Below are 22,940 nucleotides of genomic sequence, written 5' to 3'. Positions count from 1 at the left end.
GCACCCAGCTTCTCTGACTGAATGCCCGTCAAGATTCTCCTAAACGGCATCCCATTGAGGTCCTCACCTGAGACGCCTGTAGCAGGGCTGGTCTATGACCTCGCTCACTGGTGAGCTGACAAACAGACCATCCTCTCCCCTAAGCTGGCTGCAGCCCACTCGTGCCTGCTTGATTCAACATGTGCTGATCCCAACTCTATACGTGTCCCCAAGATATGTGCAGTGGCAGTATCTGAGCTGGTGGTTGCAAGTGTTCGATTAACTGATGGGTCTCCTTATCAGTGCTGAGCTGCAGTTCTCTCTCCTCTCCTTGGAACTACTGTTCCTGGGTGTCTGAAAGCAGAAAATCAGAAACGGCTAAGGAAAAGGGACTGTGGTGGAAAGCAAGCGGTTCTCGGCCATGCCATCTGCAGTTTGCTCATCATGGCAAATATCAAGGTGAAGGTGAACTGGAAGTTAAGAAGGGACAAGAGGCAGGCATATACCATCATCCGCAACGTTCTCAGCAATGCCGGATATCATGGGCTCTATCAAGCTGGTTCCATGATTCAGAGTCATCTCCTTCATAGGGCTCGGGAGATGCAGGTATCCTCATCCCCCTCAGGTTCTGTTCTGCTTCCTTCTATTGTGTGCCACACCGTGTCCTGCAAGAGGGAGGGAAGAATGTCTGTGATTTTGGAGCATTGCATTTGGGTTATGAGCCTGCCATAGCTGAATAGCTGGAGGTATATAGTGGCAGCAAGAGGCGGCAGTGAACATGGTTTGTGTGTGAGAGTGTGCTGGAGCATTTGGATGTTAAGTCTGAGTCCTGAGTGCCAGGGGTTCTGCTGGGTGAGTGATCAGCGTTGGCGCATTGAGCAGCATGACGTTGGTGGTGAGGTAGGCAGAAGATGACATGTGAAGATGTATTCACTGGTCTTGACAACCCACATGAGGTTATTAGATGGCCAAGTCCTGGGGGTCGGATGCCAAGAATTGACTTCACTGGTCATCTGCTCCTACTTCCTTCTGACGGTAGGCCTTGATGGCCTCCTGTTCTCCCAAGGACCCAGGGCATTTCTTCTTCTGGCCACCTCCACCACTGAGGCCTCTAGCTGTGATCCCGGAGCTTCTCTTTGCTGTGGTATTTAGAATTGGAGCAATAGTATTAAGCAGCAGTTTCCCGAAATTCAGTGCAAAAGCCCTTTGAGAAGGACAGACCACCTTTAAGAATAGAAAGCTGGCTGCACCATGTGCTAAGAGCACAATGCTGTTTGGCCCCCTGCGGAGTGCAGAGGCAGCCAGCACCACAGGAACTTGGCCCAGGCTATTTGGTTTGCCCTGTATTTTGGGTGTGGGAGTCATGGGGGTGATCAGGATTCAGGACCTGTCCATGCTGGTTCCTATGGAGATGCAATACATGTAAATTTGGTGCTGCCACCTCATATCTGATAAAACCCTGAGTTTTATAAGTTCACACTACAGCACTTTCCATAATTTGGCACAAATTAGCAGTCTTACTCAGAAGCTGAAGTGAAAAAAGGAAATGTCAATCTTTTCTGAATGTTGGATTAAGTCATGTTGTTATGAGAGGGTAGAGGGAGCTTAAGTTTGCACCCAAGGCAATAATATATTTAACATACTTGACACTGACTGGCACTGAATGCAAAAAATGGAGAAAAATTACTTTCAGAGCAGTGGCTGTTGTCTGAATTTAAACAAGGCTACATATATTACCCTTCTTAGTTCCTCTGTGAAGATGATGGTAGGCTTCCTCCTTGAATCACTGCAGTCCTTACGGTGATGTTGATCTCACAATGGTGTTAGGTCAGAAATTCCAGACATTGACCTAGTGACAATGAAGGAACCATAATATATGCTCAAATCAGAGTGGCATGTGACTTGAAGGGAAACTTAGAGGTTATGACATTCCCACAACTCTGATGGCTTTGACTGCAAGGGGGAGGTGCTTTCAAAGTATTCCTGGCAAGTTACTGTAGTGTATCCAGTAGATCATACATACTGCAGCCAAGGGATGGACATTGAGCTCACTGACAGCAAGTTGCCTAATGACGTCCTCAACCAATTCATAATGTATCATAATGCATGACCTGCTAATTTTTTAGGTGCTTCTATCAAAATTGTGATAAAATAACCTTTGTGCCACTTTAACACAGTGTAAACAGAATTGTGCAGCCATGTCGAGAAATCATCAAAAACAAATGCTTTTTGTTTAACATTTAAGAAAGTGTCAATCCTTCGGTAGGACTTTTATCAATTTTGTCATATTTTATTGATTATAATGTAAATATTTTTTTTCTCCCAGTCCAACTGAAGTCACCTTAAATCTGAAGGACCCAAGCTGCCCCGTTCAAATTCTAGGGTGCCTGTTAATGACAGTTACCTTGGTTTGCAGAGAAACTGATACAAGACACACTGTAAGTTTATGATCTTATTCTTCAAAATGTGAGAAAGTTTAATAGAGGACTTTATTTTACTTGTGACAGTATTTGCTTTTGTGGAAGATTTCATTGAAATGTAAAAGGCCCAGTTGTTTGTTGTGGTAAAAGAAATGAGCGTGGAATATAGGATGTATTCAAAACCGTTCAATACATGAACCAGTGAAAGCTGTGGCAACCCTCTTTGAATATATATGTGTTCTTCACTGTAGTCAATAAAAGATGTCAGCATAATGATAGAAAAGGCTTGTTACATTTGTTTGACAATTGACTGTTCTGGTACAATTAGTGCAAGGAGCCAAGTTCTAAAACTCTAATAGGAATGTAATTTGGATTAAAATTGAGTGCCTGACCCAAATTCTCAGTCCATATTGTCAATTTGAAATAGAATGGTTTTTTGTCTTTGTAAGTATCTCCAGTAGACATGGATCAATGTGCATTGAGAGTGCTCTGCGTTATCTGGGCTACAATAATATGTTTGATCCTTCTGCATGAAGGAAAATTTTTCATACAGTGTTCAGGACCAGGCAGTTGCAGTCTTGAATTCCATGAAATTACACTGATCCCCAAGGTTTACAAAGTAAATGTCAGCGTCTGGGCTAATTATTTGGGTAGTCCTACCTGGAAGGTATCAGGTTATTTCATATAAGCTCTCTATTAGTCTTTGGGCGGAATCGTCCCAGATTTGCACTAAGTGCAGTAGCGGGCGGGAAAAAGAATGTTTTACCTGCCAGCCATGATGATGGCTTTCCAGGCCATATTGTTACAATCTCGCCTTATTAATCGTGCATTCCCAGGAAACATGCCGTTTTGATGATGGGCGGATTCTCATTTTCCCACCACACTGTCACCTCGCTGCTTCCTCACACCAAGTGCCATATTTAAACTGCAGCCGCACGCCCCACAGTACTTCTAGTCCAGGACTGCTGCACTGAAGACATGGCCCCAAAAGACAAGAAGACTGCAGCCCCCCCATTCAGTGCCGCATCCCTGGAATGCCTTTTGGATGTCGTAGAGGCCCGCTGTGATGTCCTCTACCCCTGTTCTGGCCACAGGATGTCCAGCAATATCACCAGTCCAGCTTGGTAGGCGATGGCAGTGGTGATCAGTGCCAATGCTGCACAGAAAAGGTTGGCCATCCAATGCAGAAAAAGGATGAATGATCTCATCTGTGCCTCCAGGGTAAGGCAACCATCTTAGCACTCTAAATTCACACACTCAAGCTCATCACACATTCACTGGCATCTCACCCACTGCCAGTTAAAGAGATGTCACCATTCACTCTCTCACACACACACCCCCTCACATCTCCATCTGGCCTCATCTCCTCTGGAGACTGCCTCCTCAGCCCTCACTTGCACAGATCAACTTGTGCCCCCACACACACCCTGGGATACCCTCCACCTTCCCAAGTACAGCCCTCACCCTGCAGCCACTTCCCTTCTCTGAGGCCACTTCTCCCCCTTCCCCAAGCAAACCCTAGCCCTGCAGCCATTAAAAAGCCTTATGCCTGGTCTGGTAAGTAGAGACCTGCTCATGACCCTCCTAAAATTGATGTGGTGCTGTCTGCAAAACCTAGCGCTGATGACCGCGAGTGCTCGCTGAAGCAAGGTAGGCAAACAAACCTCGAAGACCTGAGTGAAGTGCAGCTCCCCATGTGCACGTCGCTTATGTACAGCTGTGAAACATGTTGGTGTGCAATCATGCTGACATGCTCAGATGATCCAGCATGGGGGGATAATTCCGGTGAGCTGGGCTTGTAATGATATGCAGACGTATTACAATGAAATTCCCGATGTCCGGCGGTGGGAAACGTGGCTCATCATTGACGGGCAGAGCAGACAATTGCAAACTGGTTTCACATTGTGAAAATGATTTTTGGCCTTCTCGCCATATTGCCCGCTCACACCATCAAACACGCCTGCCACCAATGGGCAGGGAAAATTCTGCCCTTTGTTTTTGTGACACTTGCTTTGCTCTCTTGTGTTACTGTTTCAAAGACCTTCCGAGCTGAAGCAAAACTAGGGGTGACTTTCTCCAGAGTTTCTCCCGTCACTCCACCACAACTTTGCATAAATCCCATTTATAAAAAATTTAGATCATGTATTATATAATTACTTGCTTTTGCATGTGAGCAGTGTTCATGAGCCTATGGACAGGATTTTTAGATCAACGTACGGGCACGATCAGCGGGCCCAGAAGCGGCCAGGGAATGGACCGCCACCCGCGATCAACCCCCAATGTGATTTCACGCTGGCTGGCCAATTAACAACTGGTCAGCAGGAAGCGCATGCTGAAATGGTCAGCGCTGCCGGGGTGGGGGCGGAAGCTGACGTAAGCGCGGATGAGTGCTGAATGAAAGCTCCCTGAAGGCAAAGAGCTGCCTCAGGGAGCTGAAGACTTCAAAACAATTAAATAAAGATTTTAAAAACACAAAAAAAATCCAAGCATCACAATCAGGTACCTGAACATATGCATGTTAAAAATTCTGTCCATAGATTTTTATTTTTCTTTCATTTAATAATGGAAACCTCTTCCTGCCCTTGGATGAGGTTTCATCAAAAATGCAAAGTTACCTGGCACATTCACCCATCCGCCAACCATAAAGTTGAATGGACCACAAAAAATCAGGGACAATTGGTACAACTTCAATTGTCTTCTTAATTGTTGGTGGGCACGCTTCTGACACTCGTGCGCGTTTGCCAACCGAAATATTGCGTGAGCATGGGATGATGTTTGGATGCTCGCCCAATGTCATCTCGCACGATTTCGCGTCCGTTCGGGTTGAGCAGGTGCCCGCATGCCAACCAAAAAATTCTGCCCTCTATGTGTGCAATTATTGACACACTGAACAGCATCACAGTCGACATCAACTAGTCTTGGTATGCATGATGTACAGTTGAAAGATTTGTAGTGTGTAATAGTAAAAGTGTTTAGATTAGATTAGCAGTGTAGAGAACATTTTGGAGGAGTTCATTTATTCAACGGGTATGACCCTAGGGACAATATGATAGCATCCTTGTTTTTCAAGGGAAGATTTTTGAATTTAGATTTTTGAACATGGTTACGTGAGTAACTATTAAACTGCTTTGTTGTCCCTCATGCAAAGTTTGCAAAAATAAATGCTATGTAATAAACGAATGCAGCAATCCAAAGACACTCAAATAGGAATAACATTTCTTTCCTATAAAAAATATATTCTTGAAAAAATAATAAAATTGATCTCCATGAGACATATTCCAAGTCAGTGACCATTATCTCAAATATCAAATTATGCATATGAGTTGAAATTGAAAATTCACAAATACAATCTGAAATTACAAATGCAAGTCTATCACATGTCTCAGGAAAGGAAAATATGCTCAAATAGGATCAAAATAAGGAGGGTTGGGGAGAGCGGAAGCAATGATTTAAAACATCAACATTGAGGAAATTATGGATAGGAGGAATGAGGGGCAAGGTGGCGGGATCTAGCCCAACCATCTTCAGCTGCTTCATCAATGACCTTCCTTCCATCATAAGGTCAGAAGTGGGAATGTTCGCTGATGATTGCACAATGTTCAGCACTATTCGCGACTTCTCAGATACTGAAGTAGTCCATGTCCAAATGCAGCAAGACCTGGACAATATCCAGGCTTGGGCTGACAAGTGGCAAGTAACATCTGCGCCACACAAGTGCCAAGCAATGACCATCTCCAACAAGAGGGAACCTAACCATCGCCCTTCACATTCAATGGCATTATCATTATTGGATCCCCCGCTATCAGCATCCCGGGGGTTACTGTTGACCAGAAACTGAACTGGACTATCCATATAAATACTCTGGCTACATGAACAGGTCAGAGGCTCGGAATCCTGCGGCAAGTAACTCACCTCCTGACTTTCCAAAGCCTGTCCATCGTCTACAAGGCACAAATTAGGAGTGTGTTGGAATACTCTCCACTTGACTGGATGAGTGCAGCTCCAACAACACTCAAGAAGCTCAACACTATCCAGGACAAAGCAGCCCGCTTGATTGGCACCCCATCCACAGATATTCATTCCTTCCACCACCACCGATGCACAATGGCAGCAGTGTGTGCCATCTACAAGATGCGCTTCAGGAACTCACCAGGACTGCTTCGACAGCACCTTCCAAACCCACGACCGCCACCATCTAGAAGGACAAGGGTAGCAGATTCCACCACCACCTGGAAGTTCCCCTCAAAGCCGCACACTATCCTGCCTTGGAAATATATAATTGTTCCTTCACTGTCACTGGGTCAAAATCCTGGAACTTCCTCCCTATCAGCACTGTGGGTCTACCTACACCGCATGGACTGGAGCAGTTCCAGAAGGCAGCTCATCACCACCTTCTCAAGGGTAATTAGGAATGGGCATTAAATGCGACGCCCACATCCCATGAATGAATTTTAAAAATTATCGGGGCTATAGTTGCAGACCCTCTTGAGCTGTACATCATATGAAAATGGAACTCAGACAGCTGAGAGGGAAAAGAGAGAGAAAAGGAATATTTTCAATGGAAGGCCCATTAACTTAGGGTCTTTACTTCTCCTACCTCTATCTCACCCAGGAACAGTGTGTGAGGCAGCTGAGTTTCACCAAGAGGGTGATTTCTGAACTGTGCCATCTCCTGCAACTCAACCTACAGCTGTACAGCAGGACCAGGAGGGTGCTGCCAATGGTCATCAAGGTCACGGTTGCCTTCAATTTCTATGCTAGTGGATCCTTACAGGTAGAAGTAGGTGATATCAACAACATCTCAGTTCACCATCCATCACTGCATCAGGGAAATGACAGAAGCCCTGTAGAGAAGGAGAGGATCTTCATTGTCTTCCCACTGACCAGAGAGAAACAGGAGGAGAGAACAGTTGAATTTGCCAGGCTGGCAAGATTTCCAATGATGTAGACTCCAATTGATTGCAGGTATGGGCTCTGGGGGCTTAACATGCTAACAAAGAGATGTTTCATACCCGCAAGAACTACCACTCCATCAACACCCAGTTGGCGTGTGACCATGACCACAGGATCCTCTCGATCAATGACTACTTTCTTGGTAGCAACCATGATGTCTTTAGCCTGTAGCAGTCAGATGATTTTTGTGCCACCTTGAAGAACCAGATGCTGGCTCTGGGTCACAAGGGATGCCAGCTAATACACCTGGCTAATGACTCAGCTCTGCTACAGGACCATGCGTGGACAGGATGCTTATAATGAAAGCCATGCAGCAATTTTGTGGAGCAAACGTTCAGCATCCTGCACCAACTGTTCTCCTGTATGGACCACTCAGAAGTTGTCTTCCTGAACTTACCAGAGACTGCGCCCACACTTATTATGGTCTGCTGCAACCTCCACTTTCTAGCAATCATGAAGGCGCACACGTTGCCACCAGGTGTTTAGAGGCCACCTCAGGAGAAGGAGGAAGAGAAGGGAGGGAGGAGGTATTCGGGATCACTTTCCTCTAGATGGGCTGTCTGTGAGTGGACACTGAGACTCTGCTTCACCTAAGATGTTATGATAACATTACAATTGCCCCAGAATTCTCTGTCTTTCAATTTATAGCTGTGTGAGCTCACCAGAGGGTGAAGCCACAGGCAAGTGCTGCTGCAGAGGAAGACTTTGATGGGCAGTGTAGAGGAAAATGTTTGGCACATTCACAGGCCTGTTGGATAGCTTCCTGTCACAATCAAGCAGCATGGAAGAGTGTAGCTATGACCTGGCAAAGGGCTTTGCACAGGGCTTGGAGCCCATCCTTTTCAATGTGGAAGTGGAGGTCAATTCCATTACAGTACTTGCAGATCCAACTGTGATGCAGAGTCTGCTGGCAGATGTCTCAGCTTCCATTGCAGCCCACATGGCAGACACCCAAGATCTCAGTACTGCAATGGAAGCTCTTGAGATCCATGATTAGTATCATGCAGGCTCAGACTGCTGCCAACATAGCTGCGGATACCAGTGCTCAAAGGGGGTTGCAGCCTCTCACAGGAGCTCATCAATTTTCCCTCCAACAAATCACTAGAATTGCTGAGGCTCCGCCTTTAGAGTGTGGCAGTGGCTCTGTGGTTTGCAAACCTGCTCACTCAGGATAACAGCATTCATGTATTCCCCACTGCCAGCCCACCAGTGCTCTAACTATTACATAACATACAAACATAAGAAATAGGAACGGGGTAGACCATCCGGCCCCTTGAGCTTGCTCCACCATTCAATAAGATCATGGCTGATCTTCTTGTGTTTCAATTTCTACATTTCCATCTAACCCTGATAACCTTTGAATCCCCTGCCTAACAAGAATCTAACCACCTCTGCCTTAAAAATATTCAGTGACCCCACTTCCACCACCTTCTGAGGCAGGGAGTTCAAAAGTCGCACAAACCTCTGAGAGAAAAAAATTCTCCTCATCTCTGTCCTAAAAGGGTGACCCCCTAATTTTAAAACAGTGTCCCCTAGTTCTGGACTCACCCACAAGGAGTGCTGTATTTGGCTGCAGTCGAGAGCTTCAGCTGGAGATTGGTGACTGAGGGAGTTTAAGGGTTAAATTAAGGGGTAAATTCTATCTTAAGTCTAGTCTTTCTTTAATTTAGCAATTAACTAAAAGTTGCTGTTAGGGTTGGAAGAAGGTGAGTTTTAGACCGGAGAGGACAGGCCAGCAAAAGCGGTATAAAAGGATGCAAAAAACAGAGGCCAAGACCGGAGAGGAGAGGCGTCCCCTCAGGACCTTCAGGTGGTAGAGTTTGAAGTGATATCACAATTCAAAAAGTGATGCGACACAGGGGTGGCAGCTGATTGGTAAGTAGGGTCAGGTGAGTACTTCTACTTCTGCTTTTTCTACCAATTAAATGCTGCAGTCCATTAGCTTAAAACAAAATAAGATGACGACTTTGGACTGTAGTGGGAGTGTTTGGAGTGGAATAAGGCCCCTAGCATAGTTAGTATTCTTTAAAGGGAGTAACTAACAAGCTTAATCTAAAGGGAAATCATAGCAGCAGAGCTCGCACCCGTGATATGCTCCTCCTGCGTTATGTGGGAATTCATGGACACTTCCAGTATCCCTGGCGACCATGTGTGCAGAAAGTGTGGCCAGCTGCAGCTACCAGCTAACCACATTTTGGAGCTGAAGCTGCAGGTGGATTCACTGTGGAACATCTGCAATGCTGAAATTGTCGTGGACAGCAGGTTCAGTGAGGTGGTCACACCACAGGTAAAGACTGAACAGGCAGAAAGGGGACAGGTAACCACCAGGCAGAGTTGAGGAAGGCAGGTAGTGCATGAGTTCCCTGTGGCCATCCCCCTCTTTAACAGATATACCGTTTTGGATACTATTGGGGAGGCAACCTCTCAGGGGAAAGCAGCAGGAGCCAAGTGCATGGCACCACGGGTGGCTCTGCTGCACAAGAGGGGAGGAAGAAGAATGGCAGGGCTATAGTGATAGGGGATTCAATAGTAAGGGGAACAGACAAGCATTTCTGCGGCCGCAAATGAGACTCCAGAGTGGTGTGTTGCCTTCCTGTTGCCAGGGTCAAGGATGTCTGGGAGAGGCTGCAGGGCATTCTGAAGAGGGAGGATGAACAGCCAGCGGCCGTGGTACATATTGGTACCAACGACATAGGTGAATAAAGGGATGAGGGCCTACAAGATGAATATAGGGAGTTAGGATGTAAATTAAAAAGTAGGTCCTCAAAGGTAGTAATCTCAGGACTACTACCAGTGCCATGTGCTAGCGAGAGTAGAAATAACAGGATATATCTGATGAATATGTGGCTGAAGAAATGGTGTGGAGGGGAGGAATTCAGATTCCTGGGACATTGGGACCGGTTCTGGGGAAGATGGGACCAGTACAAACAGAACGGGTTGCATCTGGGCAGGATTGGGACCAATGTCCTGGGGTGAGGGGTGTTTGCTAGTGCTTTGGGGAGGGGGGTTTAAGCTAGAATGGCAGGGGGATGGGAACCTGAGCAGGGAGACAGAGGAGGGGGAAACAAGGATAGAAGCGAAAGACAGAAAAATAAGAAGCAAAAGTGGAAGGCAGAAAAACCAAGGGCGAAAAACAAATGGGGTCATAGTGCAAAATAAAGCTAAGATGACTAACAAGGTCAAAAAGACAAGTCTAAAGGCATTGTATCTTAATGCACGGAGCATTCACAATAAGGTAGATGAATTAACAGCGTAAATAGATATAAATGGTTATGATATAGTTGCATTTACGGAGACATGGCTGCAGGGTGACCAAGGATAGGAACTGAACATCCAGGAGTATTCAGTATTTAGGAAGGACAGACAAATAGGGAAAGGAGGTGGGGTAGCACTGTTAGTAAAGGAGGAAATCAATGTAATAGTGAGGAAGGATATTGACTCAGAAAATCATAATGTGGAATCTGTTTGGGTGGAGATAAGAAACATCAAAGGGCAGAAAACATTGGTTTGTCTATAGGCCCACAAACAGTAACGGAGATGTAAGGGAAGGCATTAAACATGAAATTAGAGTTGCATGCAATAAGGGCACAACTGTAATCATGGGTGACTTTAATCTACATATAGATTGGACAAACCAAACTAGCAATAATACAATGGAGGAGGATTTCCTGGAGTGTATATCTGATGGTTTTTTAGACCAATATGTTGAGGAACCAACTAGAGAGCAGGCTATCCGAGACTGGGTATTGTGCAATGAGAAAGGATTAATTAACAATCCTGTTGTGCAGGGTTCCTTGGGGAAGAGCAACCATAAAATGATAGAATTGTCCATTAAGATGGAGAGTGAAGACGTTGAATCCGAAACAAGGGTCCTGAATCTAAATAAAGGGAACTACGAGGGTATGAGGTGCGAGTTGGCAATGACGGATTGGGGAACCTTATTAAAAGGGTTGACAGTGGATAGACAATGACTAATATTTAAGAAACGTATGCATGAATTACAACAAGTATTCATTCCTGTCTGGCACAAAAATAAAACAGGAAAGATGGCTCAACCAGGATTACAAAAAAAATTAGGGATATTATTAGATCCAAAGAGGAGACATATAAAGTTGCCAGAAAAAGCAGCAAGCCTGAGGATTGGGAGCAGTTTAGATTTCAGCAAAAGTGGACAAAAAGATTGATTAAGGAGGGGAAAATGGAGTATGAGAGTAAACTTGCAGGGAACGTAAAAACTGACTGTAAAAGCTTCTATAAATATGTGAAGAAAAAAAGATTAGCAAAGACAAATGAAGGTCCCTTACAGTCAGAAATGGGGGAAATTATAATGGGGAAAAAAGAAATGGCAGAAGAATTGAACACATATTTTGGTTCTGTCTTCACAAAAGAGGACACAAATAATTTCCCAGAAATGTTAGGGAACGAAGGGTCTAGTGAGAGGGGGGAATTGAAGAAAATCAGTATTGGTTAAAAAAATGGTGCTAGAGAAATTAATGAGGTTAAAGGCTGAAAAATCCCCAGGGCTTGATAATCTACATCCCAGAGTACTAAAGGACTGGAAATATTGGATGCACTGGTGGTCATCTTCCAAAATTCTATAGACTCTGGAGCAGTTCCTACAGATTGGAGGGTGGCAAATGTAACCCCACTATTTAAAAATGGAGGGAGAGAAAAAACAGAGAATTACAGACCAGTTAGCCTAACATCAGTAGTGGGGAAAATGCTAGAGTCTATTATAAAAGGCATGGTAACAGAACATTTGGAAAGCATTCACGGGATTAGACAAAGTCAGCATGGGTTTATGAAAGGGTGAAAAGGAAATTTTATGAAAAGGAAATTATGAAATGCTTAACTAATCTAATGGAGTTTTTTGAGGACGTAACTAGTAGAATAGATAAGGGAGAACCAGTGGATGTAGTGTATTTGGATTTCAAGAAGGCTTTTGATAAGGTCCCACATAAGAGGTTAGTGTGAAAAATTAAAGCACGTGGGATTGGAGGTAATATATTGGCATGGATTGAGAATTGGTTGATGGACTGGAAACAGAGAGTGGGAATAAATGTGTCTTTTTCCAGATGACAAGCGGTGACTAGTGGTGTACTGCAGGGATCAGTGCTTAGGCCCCAGCTATTCACGAAAGATATAAATGACTTGGATGAGGAAACCAAATGCAATATTTCCAAGTTTGCTGACGACACAAAACCGGGCGGGGTTGTGGGGAGAATGTAAGGAGGCTTCAGGGCGATTTAGACAAGTTGTGTGTGTGGACAAACACATGGCAGATGCAGTATAACGTGGATAAATGTGAAGTTATACACTTCGCTATGAAAAACAGAAAGACAGAGTATTATTTAAATGGTGATATATTAGGAAATGTGGATGTACAAAGGAATCTGGGTGTCCTTGTACGCCAGTCAATGAAAGTAAACAGGCAGGTGCAGCAAGCAATTAGGAAGGCAAATGGTATGTTGGCTTTCATTGCAAGAGGGTTTGAGTTCAGAAGTAGGAATGCCTTACTGCAGTTATACAAGGCCTTGGTGAGACCACACCTGGAGTATTGTGTGCAGTTTTTGGTTCCCTACCTAAGAAAGGATATACTTGCCATAGAGAGAGTGCAGCAAAGGTGCACTAGGCTGATACCGGGGATGGCAGGACTGTTGTATGAGGAGAGATTGGTTCGACTGGGCCTGTATTCATCAGAGTTTAGAAGAATGAGAGGGGATCTGATTGAAACGTATAAAATTCTAACAGGGCTAGATAGACTAGATACAGGGAGGAGGTATCCCTTGGTTTTGAAGCCTAGAACTAGGGGCCACAGTCTCAGGATACAGGGCAGGTCATTTAGGATTGAGATGAGGAAAAACTTCTTCACTCAGAGGGTGTTCAACCTGTAAAATTCTCTACCACAGAAGGCTGTGGAGGCCAGGTCACTGAGTATATTCAAGAAAGGAATTGATAATTTTTTGGATATTAGGGGCATCAAGGGGTATGGAGAGAAAGCGGGAATATGGCATTGAGATAGAGGAAAAACCATGATCATAATGAATGACGGAGCAGGCTCGAAGGGCTGATTGGCCTACTCCTGCTCCTAGTTTCTCTCTTTCTAAGAGGAAACATTCTTTCGAAGTGCATCTTTCATGTAATGTGAAGAATTGCTCGCTGACCTTGACCACTTGTGTGGGGCCATTGAACTTCTTGTGACACTGCAATCAGGTCCTTGGGACCAGACTCTGGGCCACAGATTGGGCTGAATTTTCATTTTGTGAGTGGGAAACAGGAGCTAGGACAGTTCCCAGATCCTAAAATTACTCACAGTGGGAGCAGTCAGCCTGGAATTTTGACTGGGTTGCCCCCTTAATTGGCATGGAGACAGGTTCCCTGTCCAATTAAGAGTGGTGGGCAGGCTCTCGAAGTTGTCAGTCATTGGTCTTCCAGTTTTGGAGGAACTGCAATAAATGGTAAATAACTGAGAGAGTGCTTTAACAGGAAGGCACCATCAGCCACTTTTTAAAAAAATTCAATTAAAAATATAGAGAAAGCAGCCACAGTGTGGGGAGGTGGGAGCCCCTTTACAGGGTAGTCTTTGGCTAGACCCCGACCCAGGAAGGGCTTGTAGGTCTGCCAGAGTGCTGACACCTGGTTTTGCTGCTGCGTCCCCACATCCAGGCAGTTGATCTGCCCTCAGTTGCATCAGGAAACTGGAGGCCTCCTTAATACCTGGTTAACAAGGGTCTTAATGAGCCCAATTGCCTGCAAGCCTTATGGGGGTAGTTGGCCATGCTGAGTCAAAATGGCCAACATTGGGAACAGGGATGGGAAACTCACACGCCGGCCAAACTCGTAATTTCTTGCCTCCATCTGCCTACGTTGCCAACCTCGGTCTGAAAATCCAGCACGTTGTGCCTCTCCCTTTTCCACCTTTGGACTAATGCCTCCAGCATCGCATCACAGAAAGCTCTGGACCCCTCTATCTAGCCTGTTGTTTCATTTTCTGTGTTTTTGCTTCTTTCCAAGTCTTCTGCAGACAGTCTCCAAGTCAGTGCATTGAGTGCAGTTTCTCTTTAAAAGAGGAAGGCTGTGATGAAGAAAGGCCAACTCAAACATGTGCTAGCCATACATGTTGCTGGGCCTTCTTTTCAGCAGGCAGTCAGTCAGCAAACACTTTTTGTCCAACCTCCTGCTAATGGGCATTGATAAATTTTTCCCTCATAATTACAGATGAGGAAGGCCATTTATAAGACCATGCGCAGAAATTTTTGCTCGGCCGGTGGGTGTGCGCCCGACCCACTCGAGCATGAAACGACGCGCGTTGACGTTGGCTGGCGTGCCGACGTCAATACGCAGTCGCGCGATAGTTCAGTTGGCGGACGTGCACTGGAGCTGGCAGCGCACCCACTGACAATTAAAAGGCCTGTTAAGGCCATTAAGTAATCAATTAATATAACGTTTTCATTGCCCGTCCAATGTAACAGTTGACAGGCAGGCGAAAAGGCCAAACGGCCTTTGCATTTTTTGGAAACCTCATCCACGGGCAGGATGAAGTTTCCAAAAGCAAATAAAAATAAAATAAAAACTTTTATTTTTCCTACAGAGTCACATGAGGGGGCATGGTGTATTACATTTTTGTTTTTTAAATTTTTTTTTACATCCCTTCATCTCCCTGAGGCATCTCCGTGCCTCAGGGAGATTATGCAGCGCTCACTCGTGCCCATGCGCGAAGTTCGCGCTCGGCCGACTTGCACTCCTCCCCCCACCTCCCACACAGGTAGCACTCAGCGCTTAATTGGCCCACCAGCATGAAATCGCGGTGTGGTGCTGATCGCAGGCGGCGGTCGGCGTCCTGCCTGCCCCACCCTCCCCTGCCAAGCATCCCTGCCAAGGGCAAAATTCTGCCCCATAAGATGTAGGAGCAGAAGTAGGCCATTTGATCTTCAATGAGATCATGGCTGATCTGATAATCTTCAACTCTACTTTCCTGCCTTGTCCCCATAATCCTTAATCCCCATTCTGATTAAAAACCTGTCTATCTCAGCCTTGAATATACTGACCCAGCCTCTACAACCCTCTGCAGTAAAGAACTCCACAGATTGACTACCCTCTGAGAGAAGAAATTCTTCCTCATCTCTGTTTTAAATGGGCGCCGCCTTACTCTGAGATGATGCCCTCTGGTCCTAGACAAGTTTCCATCTTCATCTCCCACTTTTTCCTTAACTTTTAGCATTAATGTATTGGTAAAATATCTTTGGATTATCTTTAACTTTACTTGCTGATCTTTTTTCATGCCCTCTCTTTGATTTCCTTTTTTAATTCATCCCTGTACTTCCTATATTCGTCTAGGCTATCTGCAGTGCTTAGTTCTTTGTGCCTATCGTATGCTTTCGTTTTCTGTTTGATCTTCCCCTGTATTCCTCTAGACAACCAGTGAGGTCTAGATTTGGCAGTACCACTCTTATTTTTGTAGGGGACATGTCTACTTCATACAATTAAGATCTCGCTTTTTAGTGCTTCCCACTGGTTTTCCACTGTTTTATCCTCCAGCAGTGCTGTCCAGTCCACCTCAGCCAAGTCCCTTCTCATTTCTGCAAAATTTGCCTTCCCCCGTTCAAGACTTTTACTCCGGCCTTATCTCTGTCCTTTTCTATGGTAATGCTAAATCTAACTGAATTGTGATCACTGTCCCCAATATGGTCGCCAACTGTCACTTCACCCACTTGCCCTTCTTCGTTCCCCAAGACTAGGTCTAGAATTTCATCTCCTCTCATTGGGTTTGTCACTGATTGGTTGGAAAAATTTTCCTGGACACACTGCATGAATTTTTCTCCCTCAGTGCCCCTTATATGATCACCAATAATCCAGCTGCCGCCATTGTTAAACAGCCCTACTGCTGGGTGGCTTAATAACTCACTTGTTTCAGACGCTGTACTCCTTTAATATGTGGATTGGAGTCCTATGATATACAAATGATCCCAATTACTATTTTAGGACTGAATTTGATGGAACATGTGCTGTGCATGCTCTGATCAGTTTTACTGGTGGAATAGATGAAGAGGACCAGAAGGACAAGTTTTAAATTATTTCTATGTGGCTAGGAGGAATAGGAGTCATCCCCAGGGTCCCATAAAAATGAAATGGACTGCTGCCAACCCAGGATTTCTCACCTTTTGTCCAGAGTTACTCCTTACGGCTGACTGGTTAGCCTCCAGTCTTAACCCTGCGTTGGGATATTGTTAAAGGAAGAAAGCTCATTCAACATACTTAAATGAACCCAAGCCCTGAAATGTGTTCTGATGAAAGGTTATTGACTGGACACATTAACTCTGTTTCTCAGATGTTACCTAAACAGCTGAGCACTTCCAGCATTTTCTGTTTTCATTCCTTGAAATGGCTTCTGGCTTGGGTAGGCAGTGATGGAGCCAGTGGGAGATTTTTTTAAATATTCATTCATGGGATGTGGGCGTCACTGGCTAGGCCAGCATTTATTGCCCATTCCTAATTGCCCTAGTTCAGAGGGCATTTAAGAGTTAACCACATTGCTATGGGTCTGAAGTCACATGTAGGCCAGACCAGGTAAGGACGGCAAATTTCCTTCCCTAAAGGACATTTGTGAACCAGATGGGTTTTTACGACAATTGGTAATGGTTTCATGGTCATCATCAGACTTTTAATTCTAGATTTTTATTGCATTCAAATTTCACCCAGGTCCCCAGGGCATTACTCTAGGTCTCTGGAATACTAGTCCAGTGACAAGACCACTATGCCATCGCCTTCCCAGGGAGGATCATGACCCTCCCAAATTTTGGGGTCAGCCAACATGACTTTGGAGGGCCTCCTCTGTTTCAATCTCAGGAACCTCTATCACCCATTTCTGGCATCCAAGTTTGATCTGCAAGTCTGTGCAGCTCCAGGTTTGGCTTGTCACACACTAGTTCCCAGGCTATGTCCCTTTCCTGTCAAGTTGGCTAAATTTTGAATGGGACTCTCGCAGCTGTCCAAACCCAGCTCCGCAGCTGGAGGAGGGCAACCAATGTAATCCACTGGTTAACTATGGGAATGTTAAAATCTACCCAAAATAAACTCTGATTCTAACATCCACAATTCTACCTTGATCAACTAACTCAGAACTGCCCATAGACATGCCTGGATGGGAAAGTAGTGGAATCTTCGTAATGTTTAAAAATTCAACTTATATTAGCATAGTCAGGATAATTTTGATGTAGAAATCCACTACCTGCCTGTAGCATCCTGGCAAATGTTAGATCAAAATCAACAGAGAAGCACATATATTCATATAATCTTTTGGAATCCATTTCAACCTATTCTACACTCAACATATAAAAAAAATAATTCTTTACAACAGCTTTTTTTTGTATGGTTACTCATTATGACTGTTGTTAAATTTTTTAAAAATTCCTTACAACTCAGAACTTAAATTAACTTAAAGTAGTGAGGTTTACAAGAGCACAGACTATCCTTTGATGCTTGAGTTTTAGTAGGTGATGGTGCACTTCTGACTCCAACCAGGCAGACCTATATAATATTGCTTGGATCTTGCCTGCTGGAATTCTGATCACCCTATACAGAAGAGAGTTCTGCATATGGTTGGTCACATCCATGTACAGTGTTCTCTTCCAATAGTTAGAAGTGTCAGTGTTTAAAGAGATGTGGAAAACGTTGCTCTGTGGATCCCTGAGCAATTTGTAAACCAAGTTTGACAATATGTCAGATTTCAGCACCAAGCAGTGTCAAACTGGAGTGGTGTGAAATGACCAATCTGAGGGAGTCTCACACTGTTTCACCTGTTTCATTCCAGAGTCAGTTCATGTACAGACTTAGATTTACATGGCTAAAGCTCCAACACTAAACATGCAGTATAAATGCACTATTAAATAGAATAGCTTGCAAATCAGCATCAGCTTTTAATTACTCAGACTAATTGTAACTTTGGATAACTAGCTGCTTTTTCTGAGATCTTAATTCTGTTATTCAGCAAGTTCGGTAGGCAATTTCTCCATTAGAAACTGATTGTTAGGAATCAAATATCCTTGTCTATAATAACGTTTTTTAAAAACATCAAATAAGCGTAAATTTATGCTGTTCCTTGAAAAATGGGTGTTTTGTTTGTTGAATTTAGGTTAAGCCTCTGGATTAGCTGTTGTGCCCTTCATTCAATTTTATTTGTTTACTAAACCTTCCATCTGCACAAGGCATAAAATATTATACCAAATCGCTTCCCCCACCTCATCCCCAATTTGGCAGCACTATTTCCCTTATCGTTTATTGCATATAAATAATAATTAACATTGCAGCTTAGTGGTGTTTAAATATTTTGTCCTTTCCACAGAAGATGTTTTTGAGAAGGAATTGGACACCATCCTGCAAGGTAATAGATAGTCTGATAATTGTTTGAAACTTAACATGGGAAGAAATAACAGCTACCTTGTAACTTGCATCTTTCTGCTTTAAAGTTGTGATGTGTTTACCATGGATTGTTTTCCTTCTCACGAAGTGAACAGCCAATATCAAGTTGTTTTTATGTATATAGCTTGAATTGATAGGATATACTGCTGCATAAGGAAATGTTTTGAAATTCATTTTGCCACTAGGGCTAATAGTAGAAATTCCCTAGATCAGTATTGTGGAAACATGATGATAAATCAGTCAATATTTTCAATAGATATTGCCAGTATTCACAGAATCACAGAATTGTTACAGTGTAGAAGGAGGCCATTCGGCCCTTCGGGTCTGCACCGGCTCTCTGAGCATTTTAACTTAGTGCCAGTCTCCTGCCTTTTTCCTGTAACCCTGCACATTGTTTCTATTTAAATAATCTGATGCCCTCTTGAATGCCTCAGTTGAACATTATTGTATTGATTTTTGTCCGCACAGCCTAATCATTAATCTTAGAAAGAAAGCAGACAACAGATTGTTAACATCTGTTACATAAGAACATGAGAAATAGGAGCAGTAGGCCATTCGGCCCCTCAAGCCTGCCCTGCCATTCAATAAGATCATGGCTGATCTGCCCCAGGCCTCAACTCCTCTTTCATGCCAGCTCCTCATAGCCCTCAACTCCCCGATATTTCAAAAATCTATCTACCTCCTCTTTAAACATTTTCAGTGATCTAGCCTCCACAACTCTCTGAGGTAGAGAATTCCAGACATTCACCACCTTCTGAGAGAAGAAATTCCTTCGCATCTCAGTTTTAAATGAATGTCCCCTTATTCTGTAACTATGTCCCCTAGTTCAAGATTCTCTCACTAATGGAAACATCTTCTCAACATCTACCCTGTCAAGCCCCCTCAGATTACGCATCCCCAATTGCCCTTGAACTGAATATTTCAGAGGACAGTTGAGAGTCAACAGTTAGAGTCACACAAAGATAAAAACAAAAAGCTAAAAGCTACTGCGGATGCTGGAAATCCAAAACAAAAACAGAATTACCTGGAAAAACTCAGCAGGTCTGGCAGCATCGGCGGAGAAGAAATCAGTTAACGTTTCGAGCCTTCATGGCCCTTCGGCAGAACTGGAGCATAGTTAGAAGAAGGGAGAAATATAAATTGGTTTAAGGTGGGTGGGGGGGGGGGGGGGGGGTGGTGGGTTGGGGGGGAGAGACACATTGAGGGTGTGGTGTGGTGATTGTGGAGATGAGCAGATAATCAAAAGATGTCACAGACAAAAGGGTCAAAGAGGTGTTGAAGGTGGTGGTCTTTGTCTGAGAAAAGTGCTAATTAAGAATGGAAGACAGGATATTCAAAGTACAGCTCTAGTGGGGGTGGGGTGGAAAGACTAAAGGTTTTAGTTTTAGATTTAAAAATAATGGAAATAGGTGGGGAAAGAAGAATCTATATAAATTATTGAAAAAAAAAGCAGGGGGGGGGAAAGAAACGGGGTGGGGATGGGGGGAGGGGGAGTTTAAGATCTAAAGTTGTTGAATTCAATATTCAGCCCGGAAGGCTGTAAAGTGCCTAGTCGGAAGATGAGGTGCTGTTCCTCCAGTTTGCGTTGGGCTTCACTGGAACAATGCAGCAAGCCAAGGACAGACATGTTGGCAAGAGAACAGGGTGGAGTGTTAAAATGGCAAGCGACAGGGAGGTTTGGGTCTTTCTTGCGGACAGACCGCAGGTGTTCCGCAAAACGGTCGCCCAGTTTGCGTTTGGTCTCTCCAATGTAGAGGAGACCGCATTGGGAGCAACGAATGCAGTAGACTAAGTTAGGGGAAATGCAAGTGAAATGCTGCTTCACTTGAAAGGGGTGTTTGGGCCCTTGGACGGTGAGGGGAGAGGAAGTGAAGGGGCAGGTGTTGCATCTTCTGCGTGGGCATGGGGAGGTACCATAGGTGGGGGTTGAGGAGTAGGGGGTGATGGAGGAGTGGACTTTGAAAAGAAAAAACATACAGTGTGGCAAAGATTAGTGGTAAGCCAGAGGATTAGGAAAGTTTTAAAAACCAATAAAAAGATGGCCAAAAAAATAAAAAAAGGAGAAAATAAACTTTGAGGGTAAACTAGCAAGTAATGTAAAAGCTAACAGTAAGAGCTTCTTTAAATAAATAAAAAGGAAGAGAGAGGCCAAAGTCAACATAGGCCCCTTAGAGAATGAGGCTGGAGATATAAAAATTTGGAATCAGGAAATGGCAGAGGAGTTGAATAAATACTTTGCATCAGTCTCTATGGTAGAAGACACTAATAGCATTCCAAAAATACTAAATAATCAAGGGGCAAAAGTGGAGAGGGAGGGGGGAGGAAATAAATACAATAACTATCGCTAGAGAAGAAGTACTAGGGAAACTAATGGGGCTAAAGGCTGATAAGTCCCCTGGACGTGATGGGTTGCAATGTAGGATATTAAAGGAAGTGACTACAGAGATAGTGGACGCACTGGTAGTAATCTTCCAAGAATCATTAGATTCTGTAAAAGTCCCAGAGGATTGGAAAATTGCCAATGTAACACCCTTATTCAAAAAGGGAGGGAGACAAAAAACAGGTAACTATAGGCTAGTTAGCTTAACACCCATCATTAGGAAAATGTTAGAGTCTATTATAAAGGATGTAATAGCAAAGCATTTAGAAATGTACAATATTATCAAGCAGAGTTAGCATGGCTTCATGAAGGGGAAATCATGCCTGACAAATTTATTAGAATTCTTTGAGGAGGTAACAAGCAGGAAAGATAAAGGGAAACCAGTAGATGTAATATATTTGGATTTCCAAAAGGCGTTTGGTAAGGTACCACACATAAGGCTACTTAATAAGATAAGAGCCCATGGTGTTGGGGGTAGTATATTAGCATGGATAGAGGATTGGCTAACTAATAGAAGACAAAGGCCAGAAACTTAGCTGTGTTGGGCGGGAGTGGGCGCAGAGCCGAACACCGCCCGCAATCAGCTGCGTGCCGCCATTTAACGCGGCGGGCCAATCAGCGGTAACTGTGCTAGCAGGGGGAGGAGGGAGAGTTGGGGCCTGTGCTCTTTCGCGCATGCTGCCTCAGGGAGATTGCAGAAAGGCAGTAAAACATGAAAAACTAAAAAATCATTAACATGTCCCCCTCATGTGAAAATGTCACACAAGATGGGACATGTTAATGAAATGCACAAAAACTTTATTACAATTCTATAATTGCGATATCAAACCTCATCCCGCCAGTGGATGAGGTTTGTAAAAAAAATCACTTACCCGCCTGCCCGTTGGGCCCGTGCGCCGACCCGAAGTTTACATGGGCCCCTCAAAATCCTGGTCAATTGGTGAGTTAATGGCCTTAACAAGGCCTTTAATTAATGGCGGGCGCACTTCCTGCTGACCTAAGTATTGCGATGCTGCGCGCTGACGTCGGGACGCTCGCGTGACGTCAGCGTGTGACATTTAAGCGCCGACGGGCGGGCTCCGCCACCCGCCCTTCAGCCAGCAGATTCTGCCCATACTGTTTAAGGGGAGTGGAACAGGTGAAGCTGGATAGATGGCCAACGAAATGTGGAGGTAAAGGAGAGATTGCAAAAGATGTCATAAAAAAAAGGTCAAAGGGTTGTTAATAGTGGTGGTACTGGCTAAAGGAGGTGCTAATGGTGACATTAAGAGTAGGAAGCAGAATGTGATAATGGCAGTACCAGGGGAAGCACTCTGGAAAGTGACAGATGGCCCTAGTGGGGGGCGGGGTGGGGGATGGGGACGGAGGTGGGGGAAAAGATTGAAAAGGCAAAAAGCTGGGGATAAAACAATGAATAAAAATGGAAATACAATTTTTTTAAAATGAAAACAAGTGGGAAAACAATAAAAAATAAAAATGAATATAGAAAAAAGTGGGGGGGGATCAAAAAGGGGGTGGGGATGGAGGAGATGGTTCATGGCCTGAAGTTGTTGAACTCAGTGTTAAGTCCGGAAGGCTGTCAAGTGCCTAACCGGAAGATGAGGTGCTGTTCTTCCAGTTTGCGTTGAGCTTCACTGGAACATTGCAGCAGGCCAAGGACGGACATGTGGGCATGAGAGCAGGTGTGTTGAAATGACAAGCGACAGGAAGGTCTGGGTAATGCTTGCAGACAGACCGAAGGTGTTCTGCAAAGTGGTCACCCAGTCTGCATTTGGTCTCTGCAATGTAGA

The 22,940-nt window shown here is 44.3% G+C and overlaps 1 protein-coding gene across 9 annotated transcripts in view; it reads left to right on the top strand.

Moving 5' to 3' along the window:
* The window catches only part of mctp1a (multiple C2 domains, transmembrane 1a), a 576,914-nt gene that overhangs the window by 126,595 nt on the left and 427,379 nt on the right, over positions 1-22,940 (top strand). For 6 of the 9 annotated variants that reach the window (XR_013579823.1, XM_078565331.1, XM_078565342.1 and 3 more), the window contains 2 exons: positions 2,306-2,417; positions 18,694-18,732. Coding sequence is in view for 8 of the 9 variants with exons in the window: in XM_078565331.1 (XP_078421457.1) it covers positions 2,306-2,417; positions 18,694-18,732 (151 nt within the window). In the remaining variant the exon portion in view is untranslated. The remainder of the gene's footprint in view (positions 1-2,305; positions 2,418-18,693; positions 18,733-22,940) is intronic. The other 3 variants (XM_078565337.1, XM_078565368.1, XM_078565324.1) reach the window with 1 other exon arrangement.

The sequence above is a fragment of the Cetorhinus maximus genome, chromosome 2 (genome assembly GCF_964194155.1).
Source record: "Cetorhinus maximus chromosome 2, sCetMax3.hap1.1, whole genome shotgun sequence".
NCBI lineage: Eukaryota > Metazoa > Chordata > Chondrichthyes > Lamniformes > Cetorhinidae > Cetorhinus > Cetorhinus maximus.
The sequence above is the reverse complement of the archived record's forward strand: the minus strand, read 5'-3'. Positions and strand labels throughout refer to the sequence as shown.